The 18,150-nt window shown below is 63.1% G+C and overlaps 1 protein-coding gene across 1 annotated transcript; it reads right to left on the reverse strand.

The window, feature by feature from the left end:
* Positions 1 to 123: 123 nt before the first annotated feature.
* Positions 124 to 17,799, reverse strand: LOC104299624 (keratin, type II cytoskeletal cochleal). The gene is made up of 9 exons (XM_054177383.1): positions 17,227 to 17,799; positions 13,748 to 13,962; positions 10,507 to 10,567; positions 9,595 to 9,690; positions 6,258 to 6,422; positions 5,242 to 5,367; positions 3,963 to 4,183; positions 1,424 to 1,452; positions 124 to 518 (listed from the first exon to the last, which is right to left on the reverse strand). The coding sequence occupies exons 1-9, from the start codon at positions 17,797 to 17,799 to the stop codon at positions 124 to 126; spliced, it is 1,881 nt and encodes a 626-aa protein (XP_054033358.1).
* Positions 17,800 to 18,150: the final 351 nt, after the last annotated feature.

The raw sequence follows: 18,150 nt of genomic DNA on the forward strand, positions 1-18,150 counted from the left end.
ATACTGTTGAGTTTGGTTTGGGTTTGGGTTCGGTTGTGGGGAGGGGGGGGGTTGGGGTCTTTGTTTTACTGCGGAAATGCTGAATCTCTTCTCCAGCGCTGCCGGGAGGCTCCCGCCCGGCCCCTACCGAGTCGTCCGGACCACCCGCACGGCCGTGCTGTAGCGGCTGCCGGCGCCGCACACCCCCGGCCCGGGGAGGATGACGGCCCCGGGGCTGCACTGCTCCACGCCCGCGCACATCACGCCGCCCAAGGCGCCCACGGCCGGGGCGCACTGGATCCCCCCGTCGGCCGTCAGCACTTCCCTCCCCACGCAGCTCACGGCGCTCCTGGCCCCGAAGCCGGCCCCCACCCGCGGCAGGCAATCCACGCTGCGGGTGCTGAAGCCGGCGCCGCCCACGCCGAAGGAGGAGACCACCCCCAGCCCCGCGGCAGCCCCTCCGGTCTTGACGGAGCATTTGCCTCCCAGGCCCGACAGGGACCGGCACTCCCCGACGGTGCCGCCGCCGCTCACCACAGCTGCGGGAGAGAAAGAGCTTCGGTGACTGCCGCGGCCGGGGGAGCCCAGCCCCGGAGCAGCGGCCTGAGCCCGAGGGGGTGAGAGGGAGACTTCGAAGGTTGAAACACTGAGAAGGAGGCTTCTAGGCTTGAAGGACCTAGAGGGAGACTTCTAAGCTTGAAGGACCAAGAAGGAGACTTCTGAGCTGGAAGGACTTAGAAGCAAACTTCTGGGCTTGGAGGACCTAGAAGGAGACTTCTGGGCTTGGAGGACCTAGAAGGAGACTTCTGAGCTGGAAGGACCTAGAAGGAGACTTCAGGGCTGGAAGGACCTAGAAGGAGACTTCTGGGCTGGGAGGACCTAGAAGGAGACTTCTGGGCTGGGAGGACCTAGAGGGAGACTTCTGGGCTGGGAGGACCTAGAAGGAGACTTCTGGGCTTGGAGGACCTAGAAGGAGACTTCTGGGCTTGGAGGACCTAGAAGGAGACTTCTGGGCTGGGAGGACCTAGAAGGAGACTTCTGGGCTGGGAGGACCTAGAAGGAGACTTCTGGGCTTGGAGGACCTAGAGGGAGACTTCTGGGCTTGAAGAATTTGGATGTGAGGAAGAAGTTGTTCCCCAGGAGGGTGGTGAGAGCCTGGCACAGGCTGCCCAGGGAGGTGCTGGAAGCCTCATCCCTGGAGGTGCTGAGGGCCAGGCTGGAGGTGGCTGTGAGCAACCTGCTGTGGTGTGAGGGCTCCCTGCCCATGGCAGGGGGTTGGGACTGGCTGAGCCCTGAGCTCCCTTCCAACTCTGACAATTGATGCTATGACTTAGAAGGAGACTTCTAAGCTTGAAGGACCAAGGAGGAAAGTTCTAAGCTGAAAGACCCAAGGAGGAGACTGCTGAGCTTGGAGGGCAAGGAGGGGAAAGCTTCATCCTCTTACCTACGCTGACAGGGTTCCCGGTGCATATCCTGTGGGGAAGAGAAAGGTCTCAGAGAGGTTTTCACTCCTCAGACACCCAAGCAAACAGAGCAGCTGCCCTCCCATTGCCCCCCCAGGAAGCCTGCAGGCACTGCAGCTCCTCCACCCTGCCAGGTTTGGTCCAAACTGGCCCCCAAAGCACCTTGGATCCCCCCCAGGCCCCATCAGCATCTTCCCATCCTCCACAAGCAGGGGATGTGGCTGCAGCTGTGAAGCAGCTGCCCTGGGAGAAGGAGGAGGAGAAGGCAGGGACAGAGGTCCTCTGGGCTCCCATGGGGAGGGGAAAGGGGTGGAGGTCTCCTCTGCACCCCTGGGGAGGGAAAAGGGGTGGAGGTCCCCTCTGCACCCATGGGGAGGGAAAAGGGGTGGAGGTCCCCTCTGCACCCATGGGGAGGGAAAAAGGTGGAGGTCCCCTCTGCACCCATGGGGAGGGAAAAGGGGTGAAGGTCCCCTCTGCACCCATGGGGAGGGGAAAGGGGTGGAGGTCCCCTCTGCACCCATGGGGAGGGAAAAGGGGTGGAGGTCCCCTCTGCACCCATGGGGAGGGAAAAGGGGTGGAGGTCCCCTCTGCACCCATGGGGAAGGAAAAGGGGTGAAGGTCCCCTCTGCACCCATGGGGAGGGAAAAGGGGTGGAGGTCTCCTCTGCACCCATGGGGAGGGAAAAGGGGTGAAGGTCCCCTCTGCACCCCTGGGGAGGGAAAAGGGGTGGAGGTCCCCTCTGCACCCCTGGGGAGGGAAAAGGGGTGGAGGTCTCCTCTGCACCCCTGGGGAGGGAAAAGGGGTGGAGGTCTCCTCTGCACCCCTGGGGAGGGAAAAGGGGTGGAGGTCTCCTCTGCACCCCTGGGGAGGGAAAAGGGGTGGAGGTCCCCTCTGCACCCATGGGGAGGGGAAAGGGGTGGAGGTCCCCTCTGCACCCATGGGGAGGGAAAAGGGGTGAAGGTCCCCTCTGCACCCATGGGGAGGGAAAAGGGGTGGAGGTCCCCTCTGCACCCATGGGGAGGGGAAAGGGGTGAAGGTCCCCTCTGCACCCATGGGGAGGGAAAAGGGGTGGAGGTCCCCTCTGCACCCATGGGGAGGGAAAAAAGGGGTGGAGGTCCCCTCTGCACCCCTGGGGAGGGAAAAGGGGTGGAGGTCCCCTCTGCACCCATGGGGAGGGAAAAGGGGTGGAGGTCCCCTCTGCACCCATGGGGAGGGAAAAAGGGGTGGAGGTCCCCTCTGCACCCATGGGGAGGGAAAAGGGGTGGAGGTCCCCTCTGCACCCATGGGGAGGGAAAAGGGGTGGAGGTCCCCTCTGCACTTGGGGGACAGAAAAAGGAGTCAAGGACCTCTCTGCACCCCTGGGGAGGGAAAAGGGGTGGAGGTCCCCTCTGCACCCCTGGGGAGGGAAAAGGGGTGGAGGTCTCCTCTGCACCCCTGGGGAGGGAAAAGGGGTGGAGGTCCCCTCTGCACCCCTGGGGAGGGGAAAGGGGTGAAGGTCTCCTCTGCACCCATGGGGAAGGAAAAGGGGTGGAGGTCCCCTCTGCACCCCTGGGGAGGGGAAAGGGGTGGAGGTCCCCTCTGCACCCATGGGGAGGGAAAAGGGGTGGAGGTCCCCTCTGCACCCCTGGGGAGGGGAAAGGGGTGGAGGTCTCCTCTGCACCCATGGGGAAGGAAAAGGGGTGGAGGTCCCCTCTGCACCCCTGGGGAGGGGAAAGGGGTGGAGGTCCCCTCTGCACCCCTGGGGAGGGAAAAGGGGTGGAGGTCTCCTCTGCACCCATGGGGAGGGAAAAGGGGTGGAGGTCCCCTCTGCACCCATGGGGAGGGAAAAGGGGTGGAGGTCCCCTCTGCACCCCTGGGGAGGGAAAAGGGGTGGAGGTCCCCTCTGCACCCATGGGGAGGGGAAAGGGGTGAAGGTCCCCTCTGCACCCCTGGGGAGGGAAAAGGGGTGGAGGTCCCCTCTGCACCCATGGGGAGGGGAAAGGGGTGAAGGTCCCCTCTGCACCCATGGGGAGGGGAAAGGGGTGAAGGTCCCCTCTGCACCCATGGGGAGGGGAAAGGGGTGAAGGTCCCCTCTGCACCCCTGGGGAGGGAAAAGGGGTGGAGGTCCCCTCTGCACCCATGGGGAGGGGAAAGGGGTGAAGGTCCCCTCTGCACCCATGGGGAGGGAAAAGGGGTGGAGGTCCCCTCTGCACCCCTGGGGAGGGGAAAGGGGTGGAGGTCCCCTCTGCACCCCTGGGGAGGGGAAAGGGTGGAGGTCCCCTCTGCACCCCTGGGGAGGGGAAAGGGGTGGAGGTCCCCTCTGCACCCCTGGGGAGGGAAAAGGGTGGAGGTCCCCTCTGCACCCCTGGGGAGGGGAAAGGGGTGGAGGTCCCCTCTGCACTTGGGGGACAGAAAAAGGAGTCAAGGACCTCTCTGCACCCCTGGGGGAGGGAAAGAGGTGCAGGTGCCCTCTGCCCCCCCCGGGCAGCCGCCCCCCAGCTCTGCCTCCCGGCGCTGGGCTTCGCCCTGCAGGGCCCCTACCTGCTCTCCTCCCCCTCCAGCAGGGTCCTGTAGGTGGCAATCTCGATGTCCAGGGCCAGCTTGACGTTGAGCAGCTCCTGGTAGTCCCTGAGCAGGCAGGCCATCTTGTCCTTGGCCTGCTGCAGGGCCGTCTGCAGGTCCATCAGCTTCTGCCGGGCGTCCTTCAGGGCGCAGTCCCCGCGCTGCTCGGCGTCGCAGATGGCCGTCTGCAGGGCGGCGATCTGGGGGCGGCCGGGGCCGAGGGGGGGGAGGTCAGGAGGCCTCTGCAGGAGGCCCCTCCTGCACCCCCTTTGCTCCTCAGCTGGGAGCTGCCAGAGAGCCCAGGCTGCAGGGGCCTCATGGCCGGGGGGGATGGGGTGAGGGGGATGGGGGCGGACGTGTGGCAGCCAAGCTGTCTGGGATGAAGGGGATGAGGGTGGACCCCTGGGGTGGGCCTGGGGTGAAGGGGCTGGGGGTGGACATAGGGTGGGCCTGGGGGTCTGGGGTGAAGGGCATGGTGGACATAGGGTGGTCAAGCTGTCTGGGATGAAGGGGATGAGGGTGGACTCCTGGGGTGGGCCTGGGGTGAAGGGGGTGGTGGACATGGGGTGGTCAAGCTGTCTGGGATGAAGGGGATGAGGGTGGACTCTTGGGGTGGGCCTGGGGTGAAGGGGGTGGGGGTGGACATAGGGTGGGCCTGGGGGTCTGGGGTGAAGGGGGTGGTGGACATGGGGTGGTCAAGCTGTCTGGGATGAAGGGGATGAGGGTGGACTCCTGGGGTGGGTCTGGGGTGAAGGGGCTGGGGGTGGACATAGGGTGGGCCTGGGGGTCTGGGGTGAAGGGGGTGGTGGACATGGGGTGGTCAAGCTGTCTGGGATGAAGGGGATGAGGGTGGACTCCTGGGGTGGGTCTGGGCTGAAGGGGGTGGGGGTGGAAATGTGGCCAAGGTGTTTGGGATGAAGGGGGTGGGGGTGGTGGGCATGTGGTGGGTCTGGGGTGAAGGGGGTGGTGGTGGTGGGCATGTGGTGGTGGCCATGTGGTGGGTCTGGGGTGAGGGGGGTGGTGGTGGTGGGCATGTGGTGGTGGGCATGTGGTGGCCAAGCTGTGTGGGATGGGTGAGTTGGGTGTCCCTGTGAGGCTCAGTGCTGCTCCTTTCTGCCTCACCAGCAGATGAGGAGCTGCAAAGCATCAGCTGGAGCTGGGCTGGGAGGCTCTCTGCAGCTCAGCAGAGAAGGTGAAGGCCTTGGCTGGAGCAGTTGCCCTCCCCACTGCCCAGGCACCAGCCAGGCCTTGCCCCTACCTGCTTCTTGACGTTGTCTGACTCGCACTGCAGCTTCTGGATCATCCTGTTGAGCTCAGCTATCTCACTCTGGTTGTTCCTCAGGTCATCACAGAACTTGCCCCTGCTGCTGTGGAGCTCCTCCAGCTATGGCATGGGAAGAGGATGGCATTAAAGCACCCCCAGCAGCCCCCCCAGGCCAGGTGGAGCCTCTCCAGAGCCTCCTGGATGCTGATGTTCCCAAGGGAGCACCGAGACCTGACCCCAGCCCAGCCTGGATGGCAGCTCTGGGGAGGTCCTGAGGGATTGCCCCATGGGAAGGGGAGCAGCACAGAGGAGACCTCTCTGTAGCCACCCCAGGACCTGCTGTGCTCACAGCCAAGCCTCCAGGCTCAGCTTTCAGCCTGGGTTGGGCTTTGTGCCATGGCCTAACCTCTGTGGGGTGGCTTGGGGTTGAGTCCCAGAGGACAGAAAGGGTCCTGGGATGGTTGGTGGCCAAGGGGCTGTGGGGTGGCTTGGAGCTGAGTGCCAGAGGACAGAAGTGGTCCTTGAGGGGCTGGTGGCCAAGGGGCTTTGGGGTGGCTTGGGGTTGAGTCCCAGAGGACAGAAGTGGTCCTTGGGGGGCTGGTGGCCAAGGGGCTGTGTTGGGGGCGGCAACACTCACTCTGGGGAGGTCCTGAGTGCCCTATGGGAAGGGGAGCTGCACAGAGGAGACCTCTCTGAAGCCACCCCAGGACCTGCTGTGCTCACAGCCAAGCCTCCAGGCTTAGCTTTCAGCCTGGGTTGGGCTTTGTGCCATGGCCTAACCTCTGTGGGGTGGCTTGGAGCTGAGTCCCAGAGGACAGAAGTGGTCCTTGGGGGGCTGGTGGCCAAGGGGCTGTGGGGTGGCTTGGAGCTGAGTCTCAGAGGACAGAAGTGGTCCTTGGGGGGCTGGTGGCCAAGGGGCTTTGGGGTGGCTTGGGGTTGAGTCCCAGAGGACAGAAGTGGTCCCTGGGGGGCTGGTGGCCAAGGGCTGTGCTGGGGGAGGGGAGACTCACTCTGGTTTGGTAGAAGGCCTCCACCTCAGCCTTGCTCTTCTGGGCAATCTCCTCGTAGCAGCACTCCACGCTCTTGATGATGCCTTCCATGTCCAGGTCGCGGCTGTTGTCCATTTGCACGATGACAGAGGTGTCACACAGCTGGCAGTCCAGCTGAGCTCTCTCCTGCAACAGCCAGCCCAGCTCAGCCCTGCCCTCCACCAGCCCAAACCACCTGCCCCCAGCCAAGGAGGGGCTGGGGAGAAGGTGGAGGGGGGGGGAGGGGGAGGACCTCCCCTCAGCACCCAACTGGAGCAAGGAGGGGAGGGGGAGGACCTCCCCTCAGCACCCAACTGGAGCAAGGAGGGCTGGGGGAGGACCTCCCCTCAGCACCCAACTGGAGTACAGGGGGGTGGGGAAGGACCTCACAACAGCACCCAACTGGAGCAAGGAGGGGAGGGGGAGGACCTCCCCTCAGCACCCAACTGGAGCAAGGAGGGGAGGGGGAGGACCTCCCCTCAGCACCCAACTGGAGCAAGGAGGGGAGGGGAAGGACCTCCCCTCAGCACCCAACTGGAGCAAGGAGGGGAGGGGAAGGACCTCCCAACAGCACCCAACTGGAGCAAGGAGGGGAGGGGAAGGACCTCCCCTCAGCACCCAACTGGAGTACAGGGGGGTGGGGAAGGACCTCCCAACAGCACCCAACTGGAGCAAGGAGGGGAGGGGAAGGACCTCCCCTCAGCACCCAACTGGAGCAAGGAGGGGAGGGGAAGGACCTCCCCTCAGCACCCAACTGGAGCAAGGAGGGGAGGGGAAGGACCTCCCAACAGCACCCAACTGGAGCAAGGAGGGCTGGGGGAGGACCTCCCCTCAGCACCCAACTGGAGCAAGGAGGGGTGGGGAAGGACCTCCCCTCAGCACCCAACTGGAGTACAGGGGGGTGGGGAAGGACCTCCCCTCAGCACCCAACTGGAGCAAGGAGGGGTGGGGAAGGACCTCCCCTCAGCACCCAACTGGAGTACAGGGGGGTGGGGAAGGACCTCCCCTCAGCACCCAACTGGAGCACAGAGGGGTGGGGAAGGACCTCCCCTCAGCACCCAACTGGAGTACAGGGGGGTGGGGAAGGACCTCCCCTCAGCACCCAACTGGAGCAAGGAGGGGTGGGGAAGGACCTCCCCTCAGCACCCAACTGGAGCAAGGAGGGGAGGGGGAGGACCTCCCCTCAGCACCCAACTGGAGCAAGGAGGGGTGGGGGAGGACCTCCCCTCAGCACCCAACTGGAGCACAGAGGGGTGGGGAAGGACCTCCCCTCAGCACCCAACTGGAGTACAGGGGGGTGGGGAAGGACCTCCCCTCAGCACCCAACTGGAGCAAGGAGGGGTGGGGAAGGACCTCCCCTCAGCACCCAACTGGAGCAAGGAGGGGAGGGGGAGGACCTCCCCTCAGCACCCAACTGGAGCAAGGAGGGGTGGGGAAGGACCTCCCCTCAGCACCCAACTGGAGCAAGGAGGGAAGGGGAAGGACCTCCCCTCAGCACCCAACTGGAGCAAGGAGGGGAGGGGAAGGACCTCCCCTCAGCACCCAACTGGAGCAAGGAGGGGAGGGGGAGGACCTCCCCTCAGCACCCAACTGGAGCAAGGAGGGGAGGGGGAGGACCTCCCCTCAGCACCCAACTGGAGCAAGGAGGGGTGGGGGAGGTTCCCCCATGACTTGGGGTTCTGCAGGGGCTGATTGGTTGCACCCCAGGCTCTGGCAGCTGGGCCCTGCTTTGGTGGCCCAGTGTGGGATTGCTGCATGGAGTTCCTGCAAGAAGGGTGGAGGAGGATCCTGGTGGAGCCACTGGAGTGCAGCTGGGGGGCTCTGGCTGCTCCAGCAGCTCCCTGGGCTCTGAAGCCCCCAGGGGCAGCAGCTCTGGGGCCCTTTGGCTGCTGGACTGGTTGGGAAAGGGGCAGCAGGTACAGAAGGTTCTTTCTGGGGGGGGGCAAAAATGCTCAGGGGAGAGTCAGGTTGGGCATGAGGGACAATTTCTTCCCAGCAAGGCTTCTCCAGGCCTGGCCCAGGCTGCCCAGGGAGATGGTGGAGTCCCCATCCCTGGGGGTGCTCCAGAGCCCTGTGGCCATGGCACTTTGGGACCATGGTTTGGTGGCCATGGTGGGGTTGGTGTTGGCCTGGATGATCTTGGAGGGGTTTTGGGGTTGGTGTTGGCCTGGATGATCATGGAGGGGTTTTGGGGTTGGGTTGATGGTTGGGCTCCATGATCATGGAGGGGTTTTGGGGTTGGGTTGGTGTTGGCCTGGATGATCATGGAGGGGTTTTGGGGGTGGGTTGATGGTTGGGCTCCACCATCTTGGAGGGATTTTGGGGCTGGATTGATGGTTGGGCTCCATCATCTTGGAGGGATTTTGGGGCTGGGTTGATGGTTGGGCTCCATCATCTTGGAGGGATTTTGGGGGTGGGTTGATGGTTGGGCTCCATCATCTTGGAGGGATTTTGGGGCTGGGTTGCTGGTTGGGCTCCATCATCTTGAAGGGATTTTGGGGCTGGGTTGATGGTTGGGCTCCATCATCTTGGAGGGATTTTGGGGCTGGGTTGCTGGTTGGGCTCCATCATCTTGGAGGGATTTTGGGGCTGGGTTGATGGTTGGGCTCCATCATCTTGGAGGGATTTTGGGGCTGGGTTGCTGGTTGGGCTCCATCATCTTGGAGGGATTTTGGGGCTGGGTTGCTGGTTGGGCTCCATCATCTTGGAGGGATTTTGGGGCTGGGTTGATGGTTGGGCTCCATCATCTTGGAGGGATTTTGGGGCTGGGTTGGTGGTTGGGCTCCATCATCTTGGGGGGATTTTGGGGCTGGGTTGATGGTTGGGCTCCATCATCTTGGAGGGATTTTGGGGCTGGGTTGATGGTTGGGCTCCATCATCTTGGAGGGATTTTGGGGCTGGGTTGATGGTTGGGCTCCATCATCTTGGAGGGATTTTGGGGCTGGGTTGCTGGTTGGGCTCCATCATCTTGGAGGGAGTTTGGGGCTGGGTTGATGGTTGGGCTCCATCATCTTGGAGGCCTTCTCCAACCCAAACCATTCCATGAGTCTCCAAAATGTTTGGGGTTGTGAGATGCTCAGGTGGGTGCCAGGGGTGGTTTGGGTTGGAATTTGAGGGGTGGTCTAGAGCCAGACAGCAACCAAGAGCAGCCTCAGCCTGCCCAGGGGGTCTGCAGTGGGGGTGGGGACAAAGCCATGCAAGGAGGATCAGGGTTTGGGGACGAGATGCCAGGATCTGGGGCAGGAGCTGCCTGTCCCTGGGCTCGGTTTTGGTGTTGGAGCTCAGAGGAGCTGCAGGGCAGGGGGCTGGGAGCTCTCACCTCGGCATAGATGCACTTCAGGAACTCCAGCTGCTGCCTCAGGAGCCCAACCCTCACCTCCAGCTCCTCCTTGGTCAGGTAGAGGCAGTCCACATCCTGCAGACAGCACAGGTTGGGTGAGAGGTGAAGCGAGGAGGAGCTGCTGTGGGGGAGCCCTCCCTGCAGCAAGATGACCTCTGAGGCCCCTTCCAACCCACTCCCTGCCATGGCTCTGTGGTGTGCAGCCCTCAGGCTCTGGAGCTGTGCTCTTGGTGCTCCCCAGCCTGGGAGGGCTCCTCCAGGTCCGTTGGGTTCCCTCTGTTTGGGGGCTACCAGCTGAGGGCTCAGGCAGGGTCACGGTTCCAGGACTTCCCATTCCTCTCCCTGGCCTCACCCCCAGGGTTTTCACCACACTCCTGGCACCTCTCCCTGCTCCCCCTGGCCCTGCTCCCCCTGGCCCTGCTCCCCCTGTTCTCCCTGGCCCTTGTCTCCCTGGCCCTCCTCTCCCTGCTCTCCTTGGCCCTTCTCTCCCTGCTCTCCTTGGTCCTCCTCCCCCTGGCCCTCCTCTCCCTCCTCCCCCTGGCCCTCCTCTTCCTCCTCCCCCTGGCCCTCCTCTCCCTGCTCCCCCTGGCCCTCCTCCCCCTGGCCCTCCTCTCCCTTCTTTCCCTGCTCTCCCTCCTGCTCCTCTCCCTGCTCCTTCTCTCCCTGGCCCTCCTCTCCCTGCTCCCCCTGGCCCTCCTCTCCCTGCTCCTTCTCTCCCTGGCCCTCCTCTCCCTTCTTTCCCTGCTCTCCCTGCTGCTCCTCTCCCTGCTCCTTCTCTCCCTGGCCCTCCTCTCCCTTCTTTCCCTGCTCCCCCTGGCCCTCCTCTCCCTGCTCCTTCTCTCCCTGGCCCTCCTCTCCCTGCTCCCCCTGGCCCTGGCCCCAGGGTCTCACCTTCTTGAGGACCACAAACTCGTTCTCCGCAGCCGTGCGCTTGTTGATCTCATCCTCGTACCTGCAGGAGGAAGGGAGAGAGGGTTGGGATGCAGAGCCCCAGAGGTCCCCTCCCCCACCACCCTAGTGACCAGTGGAGACCGTGGGGAGTGTGTGCTTAAACCCAGAGCCTCTCCCCAGTGCCTCTGAGGCTCCTCTCTGGTTTTGGGCTCGTCCCCACCCAGCGCTTTGAAGCCGTCCACGCCAGCAGCGTCTGCAGTGAGGTGGCAGAAACCAGGCCAAGCCACTAGCAAAGCAAAGCCCTGGACCTCTGCTGGAGGCTTGGGTTTGCTCCCTCCAGCCCTGCTGCTTTCTCTGATCTTCCTCTTCCGAAGCAGCCAGGGCTCTGCCCTGGGTGTTTGTGGCCAAGAAAGCCTGGAGGGAAGGTCAGGAGCTTGAGCAACCGCTGCGGCTCCCAGCTGCGAGGGGAAGGAAAGCCAGGAGCTGCTGACCGACTCGTCGGGACCCAGGGGAGCTTGCCCAGGATGCCTCCAGGAGTTTGACCTCCTTGGGTGCTGGCTCAGCAAAGAAAAACCTCTGAGCTGCTTGGCTGGACCTGCACAGAGCATCTCCCTTTGAACCCCTGCTGGGCACCAGCAGCCAGCCAGCGTCCTGCTGGACGGCTCGGCAGGGCAGGCAGGGAGCGGCTGGGGAGCAGCTGCAGCTGAGCTTGGAGCAAACCATTCCCACACTCCCTCTGGGAACCCCCCTGGAGGGGGCCTGGGGTGGAGGCAGAGAGGCTGAGGGGTTCGTGGCAGCAGGGGGAGGAGGTGTGGGGGAGCCACAGGCACGGGAGGTGCTGAGAGGTCTGACAGAGCCAACCGCGGGGCTGAGCAGGAGCCCCAGGGGGAGGGAAAGTGGTTCCCTCTCACAGTGTCACTAAGGTTGGAAGAGACCCCAAGGACCATCAAGTCCAACCTGTCCCAACAGACCTCAGGACTAGACCATGGCACCAAGTGCCACGTCCAATCTCCCCTTGAACACCTCCAGGGACGGCGACTCCACCACCTCCCTGGGCAGCACATCCCAATGGCGAACGACTCGCTCGGTGAAGAACTTTCTCCTCACCTCCAGTCTAAACCTCCCCTGGCACAGCTTGAGACTGTGTCCCCTTGTTCTGGTGCTGCTTGCCTGGGAGAAGAGACCAACCCCTTCCTGGCTACAATTACCTTTCAGGTAGTTGTAGAGGGCAATGAGGTCACCCCTGAGCCTCCTCTTCTCCAGGCTAAGCAATCCCAGCTCCCTCAGCCTCTCCTCACAGGGCTGTGCCCCAGACCCCTCCCCAGCCTTGTTGCCCTCCTCTGGACACCTTCAAGCCTCTCAATGTCCTTCTTAACCTGAGGGGCCCAGAGCTGGACACAGGACTCAAGGGGTGGCCTAACCAATGCTGAGCACAGGGGCACAATGACCTCCCTGCTCCTGCTGGCCACACTGCTCCTGATGCAGGCCAGGATGCCCTTGGCCCTCTTGGCCACCTGGGCACACTGCTGGCTCATGTTTAGGCAGCTGTCAATCAGCACCCCCAGGTCCCTCTCTGTCTGGCAGCTCTCAGCCCCTCTGCCCCCAGCCTGCAGCTCTGCCTGGGGTTGCCATGGCCAAAGTGCAGCCCCTGGCACTGGGACTTGTTAAATGCCATCCTGTTGGCCTCTGCCCACCTGTCCAGTCGGTCGAGGTCCCTCTGCAGAGCCTTTCTACCCTCTAACTGACCAACATCTCCCTGCACTGCTCTTGCTGCCCTGCTCCCCTCCCTGGGCCTCACCTACTGGACTCACCCAGGGCAGCTGCCCTGCTCTCAGGCTCAGGAGCAGCAGCCAGGGCCAGGCTCAGGGCTGCAGCTGCCCTGCTCTCAGGCTCAGGAGCAGCAGCCAGGGCCGGGCTCAGGGCTGCAGCTGCCCTGCTCTCAGGCTCAGGAGCAGCAGCCAGGGCCAGGCTCAGGGCTGCAGCTGCCCTGCTCTCAGGCTCAGGAGCAGCAGCCAGGGCCAGGCTCTGGGCTGCAGCTGCCCTGCTCTCAGGCTCAGGAGCAGCAGCCAGGGCCAGGCTCAGGGCTGCAGCTGCTCTGCTCTCAGGCTCAGGAGCAGCAGCCAGGGCCAGGCTCAGGGCTGCAGCTGCCCTGCTCTCAGGCTCAGGAGCAGCAGCCAGGGCCAGGCTCAGGGCTGCAGCTGCTCTGCTCTCAGGCTCAGGAGCAGCAGCCAGGGCTGGGCTCTGGGCTGCAGCTGCCCTGCTCTCAGGCTCAGGAGCAGCAGCCAGGGCCAGGCTCAGGGCTGCAGCTGCTCTGCTCTCAGGCTCAGGAGCAGCAGCCAGGGCTGGGCTCTGGGCTGCAGCTGCCCTGCTCTCAGGCTCAGGAGCAGCAGCCAGGGCCAGGCTCAGGGCTGCAGCTGCCCTGCTCTCAGGCTCAGGAGCAGCCAGGGCCAGGCTCAGGGCTGCAGCTGCCCTGCTCTCAGGCTCAGGAGCAGCAGCCAGGGCCAGGCTCAGGGCTGCAGCTGCCCTGCTCTCAGGCTCAGGAGCAGCAGCCAGGGCCAGGCTCAGGGCTGCAGCTGCTCTGCTCTCAGGCTCAGGAGCAGCCAGGGCCAGGCTCAGGGCTGCAGCTGCCCTGCTCTCAGGCTCAGGAGCAGCAGCCAGGGCCAGGCTCAGGGCTGCAGCTGCCCTGCTCTCAGGCTCAGGAGCAGCAGCCAGGGCCAGGCTCAGGGCTGCAGCTGCCCTGCTCTCAGGCTCAGGAGCAGCAGCCAGGGCCAGGCTCAGGGCTGCAGCTGCCCTGCTCTCAGGCTCAGGAGCAGCAGCCAGGGCCAGGCTCTGGGCTGCAGCTGCCCTGCTCTCAGGCTCAGGAGCAGCAGCCAGGGCCAGGCTCTGGGCTGCAGCTGCCCTGCTCTCAGGCTCAGGAGCAGCAGCCAGGGCCAGGCTCAGGGCTGCAGCTGCCCTGCTCTCAGGCTCAGGAGCAGCAGCCAGGGCCGGGCTCAGGGCTGCAGCTGCTCTGCTCTCAGGCTCAGGAGCAGCAGCCAGGGCCAGGCTCAGGGCTGCAGCTGCCCTGCTCTCAGGCTCAGGAGCAGCAGCCAGGGCTGGGCTCTGGGCTGCAGCTGCCCTGCTCTCAGGCTCAGGAGCAGCCAGGGCCAGGCTCAGGGCTGCAGCTGCCCTGCTCTCAGGCTCAGGAGCAGCAGCCAGGGCCAGGCTCTGGGCTGGCCCAAGCTTCCCTCTGCTTGCTACTCACTTGCACTTGAACTCCTGAACCAGGTCCCTGAGGCAACGCTCCTCATTCTCCAGCCTCTCTCTCTCCCCCAGCACACACTCCAGCTGCTTCCTCAGGTTGCAGATGAAGTTCTCAAACACAGGCTCCAGGTTCCTCCTGGAAGCAGGCAGCACATACTGCTGCAGCAGCTCCCACTTGGTGGTCAGCACTTTGTTCTGCTGCTCCAGCAGCCGCACCTGGGGGGGAAAGCAGAAGAAGGGAGGAGAGTGAGGCAACAACTCCACCTGCTCCCCAACCAAGGCACTTGGAGGGTTCTCCCCTGCTCATGCAACAACTCCACCTGCTCCCCAACCAAGGCACTTGGAGGGTTCTCCCCTGCTCATGCAACAACTCCACCTGCTCCCCAACCAAGGCACTTGGAGGGTTCTCCCCTGCTCATGCAACAACTCCTCCTGCTCCCCAACCAAGGCACCTGGAGGGTTCTCCACTGCTCATGCAACAAATCTACCTGGTCCCAAACTAAGGCACTTGGGAGGGTTCTCCTCTTGAGTAACAACTCCACCTGCTCCCCAACCAAGGCACTTGGATCTTTCTCCACTTATCATGCAATAAATCTAACTGATGCCCAACTAAAGCACTTGGATGGTTCTCCACTGCTCATGCAACAACTCCACCTGGGCCCAAAGTAAGGCACTTGCAGGTTCCTCCATTGTTCATGCAACAAATCTAGCTGGACCTAAACTAAGGCACTTAGGAAGTTCTGCACTGCTCATGCCACAACTCCACCTGGTCCCAGACTAAGGCACTTGGAGGGTTCTCCACTGCTCATGCAGCAACTCCACCTGGTCCCAGACTAAGACACTTGGAGGGTTCTCCACTTGCCATGACAAATCTACCTGGACCTAACTAAGGCACTTAGGAAGTTCTCCACTGCTCATGCAGCAACTCCACCTGGTCCTGAGCTAAGGCACTTGGGAAGTTCTCCACAGCCCATGCAACATCTCCACCTGCTCCCCAACCAAGGCACTTGGAGGGTTCTCCACTGCTCATGCAACAACTCTACCTGGGCCTGAACTAAGGCACTTGGAGGTTTCTCCACTGTTCATGCAGCAACTCCACCTGGGCCTGAACCAAGACACTTGGAAGGTTCTCCACTGCTCATGCAACAAATCTGCCTGGTCTTAAAGTAAAGCACTTAGGAAGTTCTCCACTGCTCATGCAACAACTCCACCTGGGCCCAAACTAAGGCACTTGGAGGTTTCTCCACTGCTCATGTAATAACTCTGCTTAGGCCTGAACTAAGGCACTTGAAGGGCTCTCCACTTGTGTAACAACTCCTCCTGGTCCTGAACTAAGGCACTTGGGAAGCTCTCCACTGCTCATGCATCAGCTCCTCCTGGTCCTGAACTGAGGCACTTGGGAAGCTGTCTGCTTCTCATGCCACAGCTCCACCTGGTCCTGAGAGGCACTTGGGAAGTTCTCCACTTCCCAAAGGAGAAGGCTGAGAACCACATCAGCATAACATGAGAAATGCAAATGGTGAGGAGCTGAGGGAGAGCAGCATCTTCTCCCTGCTAAACCTGGTCCCACCCAGGACTTGCAGCACAGGCTGAGCAACGCTGTGGTGAGGCCAATCCTCTGCTTAGGCAAATCTCAGCTCCAGCCCAGCACCACCTCTCCCCCTGCCACCCCTCCACTGCCTCCTCTGATGAGCCCTGATGGCATTCAAAGCTCCATCCAGGCTCTCATTTGCCTGCATCTGATTCCAGCTCCAGCCCTGGATGTTTCTCATGCATTTCACTCCTAGATTAAAGAGCTCTGGAGGAGCTTTCTGGGGCATGAATAAATCAGGGAGGGGGTTTGTCTTTCCACATGGCAGGAAGAGGAGGTAAGAGCTGGTTTGGTTTTTTCCCAGCTGCAGAACAACTCAGAAGGAAAAGAGACAACCCAGAATCAAACAGAGCAAAGAGTTCTCTGCCATTGCCAGAATGGTTTCCTGTAGCTCATCTCAGACCAGGAATGGAAACCTTTGGCCTTAGCCAAGAAACCAGGGAGGGATCAAAGTGGAAGCCACCAAAGTCTTTCATTCAGGGTGCAGGGGAAGAGGGAAGTTGGAATTGTTCATCTCCCAGGGGGAGGTTTAGGCTGGAGAGGAGGAAGACATCAGTTAGAGTGAGACCTTAGAGAAGCCTCCCAGCAGCTGAAGAGGCTCCAGGAGGGCTGGGCAGGGACCTGGGATGAGGGCTGGGAGGGGCAGGGTGAGGGGAGATGGATTGGAGCTGGGAGAGGAGAGATTGAGAGGGGAGAGGAGGAAGAAAGCCTTGAGAGGGAGGCTGGGGAGAGCCTGGCACAGGCTGCCCAGGTTGGCTGTGGCTGCCTCCTGCCTGGGGGTGCTGAGGGCCAGGCTGGATGAGGCCCTGAGCAGCCTGGGCTGGGGGGAGGTGTCCCTGGGCATGGCAGGGGCTTGGAGCTGGCTGAGCTCTGAGCTTCCTTCCAACCCAAGCCATTCCAGGGCTCTCTGATTCTGCCCAGACATCTCCTTGATGGAGCCCAGAGCCTACTCCAAAGCTGCAGAAGTCCTCTGGAGTTCAGAGAGCTGTGCTGGGGATGGCAGAGAACTCATCTGTAACCAAACCTCCTCCTTTGCCTGCTCCTATTTCCATGTCTCCAGCCCTTCTCTCACAGCTTGGGACTCACTGCATCCCTGCACTGTGCTCCTGCTGCAGCTCTCTAGCCAGCTGGTGCCCATCAAAAGGTCAAACCCCAATGTGGGAGCCTCGGTGGGGAGGCTTAGATCCCAACAGTCTCCAGCTGAGGACCACCAGGGTCTATCAGGATCACAGGGGTTGGAAGGGACCTCAGGAGGTCATCCAGTCCAACCCCCTGCCAGGGCAGGAGCACAGAACCCAGCCCCCAGGAACACATCCAGGTGGGGCTGGGAAGCCTCCACAACCTCCCTGGGCAGCCTGCTCCAGGGCTCTGTGAGCAGAACTTTTCCCTCCTGTTCTCCAGGAGCCTTCCCTGGGTCCCCCTCTGCTCATTCTGCCATTTGTGTTGCTGCTGCTCCCTTGCAGCCGAGGCTGGCACCAACCCAACCTCTGCTGGCTGCCAGGGTTGGCTCTGCTGGGAGCTCACAGGCTCAGAGGATGCTGGGGGCTGGGAAGGGACCTCTGAGGCTGTCAGGGCTTGGAAAGGACCTCTGGAGATCTGCCAGAGCAGGACCACAGGACGACAGAATCCAGCACAGGTCCCCCAGGAACGCATCCAGGTGGGGCTGGGAAGCCTCCACAACCTCCGGGGGCAGCTCTGCGACCCTCCCGGTGCAGCAGTTCCTCCTGGAGCCGCGGGGGAACCTCCTGCGCCGCAGCCTCCCGTGCCCCGCAGCCTCCCGTGCGCCGCAGCCTCCCGTGCCCCGCAGCCGGCGCAAGGGGCGGCCGGCAGGCGGAGCGGCTGCCGAGGGTCGCCGCGGAGCCCCGGGGCCGGGGGCCGCCGGCTCTCACCTTGTCGATGAAGCAGGCGAACTGGTTGTTGAGGTTCTTGATCTGCTCCTTCTCGTGGGTCCTCACTTGGCACTCCTCGGGGTCCACCCCGACGCAGAGAGGCTTGAGGAGCTCCGGGTGGATGCTGACTCCCCGGATGCCTTCGGATCGCCCTCCGACGCCCAGCCCCACGCCGCCGCCGTAGCCTCCCACGGCCACGCCGTCCCCGAGCCCTCTGTAGCCGCCCAGCCCGCCGTAGGCTCCGCAGCCCCCGAAGCCCACCACGGTGCCCACGCCGCCGAAGCGACCTCCTCCTCCTCCTCCTCCGTAAGCCAGGCCGCAGCGCCCGGCCCCGCCGTAGACGACGCCGCCGCCGCCTGCCCGGCAGCTGCCCCCGAAGGAAATCCTTTGCCCCCTGCCCAGGTCGCAGACGCTGCGGCTGCTGAAGCCGGCCCCGAGCCCGCACCTCCTGCCCACCGGCTGGCAGACGGAGGCCGAGCTGGCGTTGCCCCTGCCCAGGGCACAGACGGCAGAGGCAGAGGAGAAGCCTCTCCTGCCCAGCAAGGAGCTGGAGGTGTAGCACTGTCGACTCATGGCCGTGGTGGAGGAGGAGGAGGACGAGGAGGACCTGGAGGCGGGCAGCGAGGCAGAGGAGCGAGGAGCGGAGGAAGAGGAGAGCTCCTTTGGCTTCTCCCAGGCGCTGCCCTGCTCCTTTTATACCTTCGAGGAGGTGCCTGGGATGCAAAAGCAGCAGCAAAAACCAAACCCAGTTTAATTTCTCCGCTGGGTTTGGCCTGCCTGGCAGCAAGGAATTGGCTTCCAACCTCTACCCAGCCGCAGCAAAGGCTTCTACCTCGCTGCGAGAAGAAGGGGGAAATTAAACCAAACTGCTTGGCTTGCAAGCTTCAGGTTCAGGCCTTGCATTTGGCTTCATTAAGCTGCTTC

This window comes from Dryobates pubescens, chromosome 40 (assembly GCF_014839835.1).
Source record: "Dryobates pubescens isolate bDryPub1 chromosome 40, bDryPub1.pri, whole genome shotgun sequence".
Taxonomy (NCBI): domain Eukaryota; kingdom Metazoa; phylum Chordata; class Aves; order Piciformes; family Picidae; genus Dryobates; species Dryobates pubescens.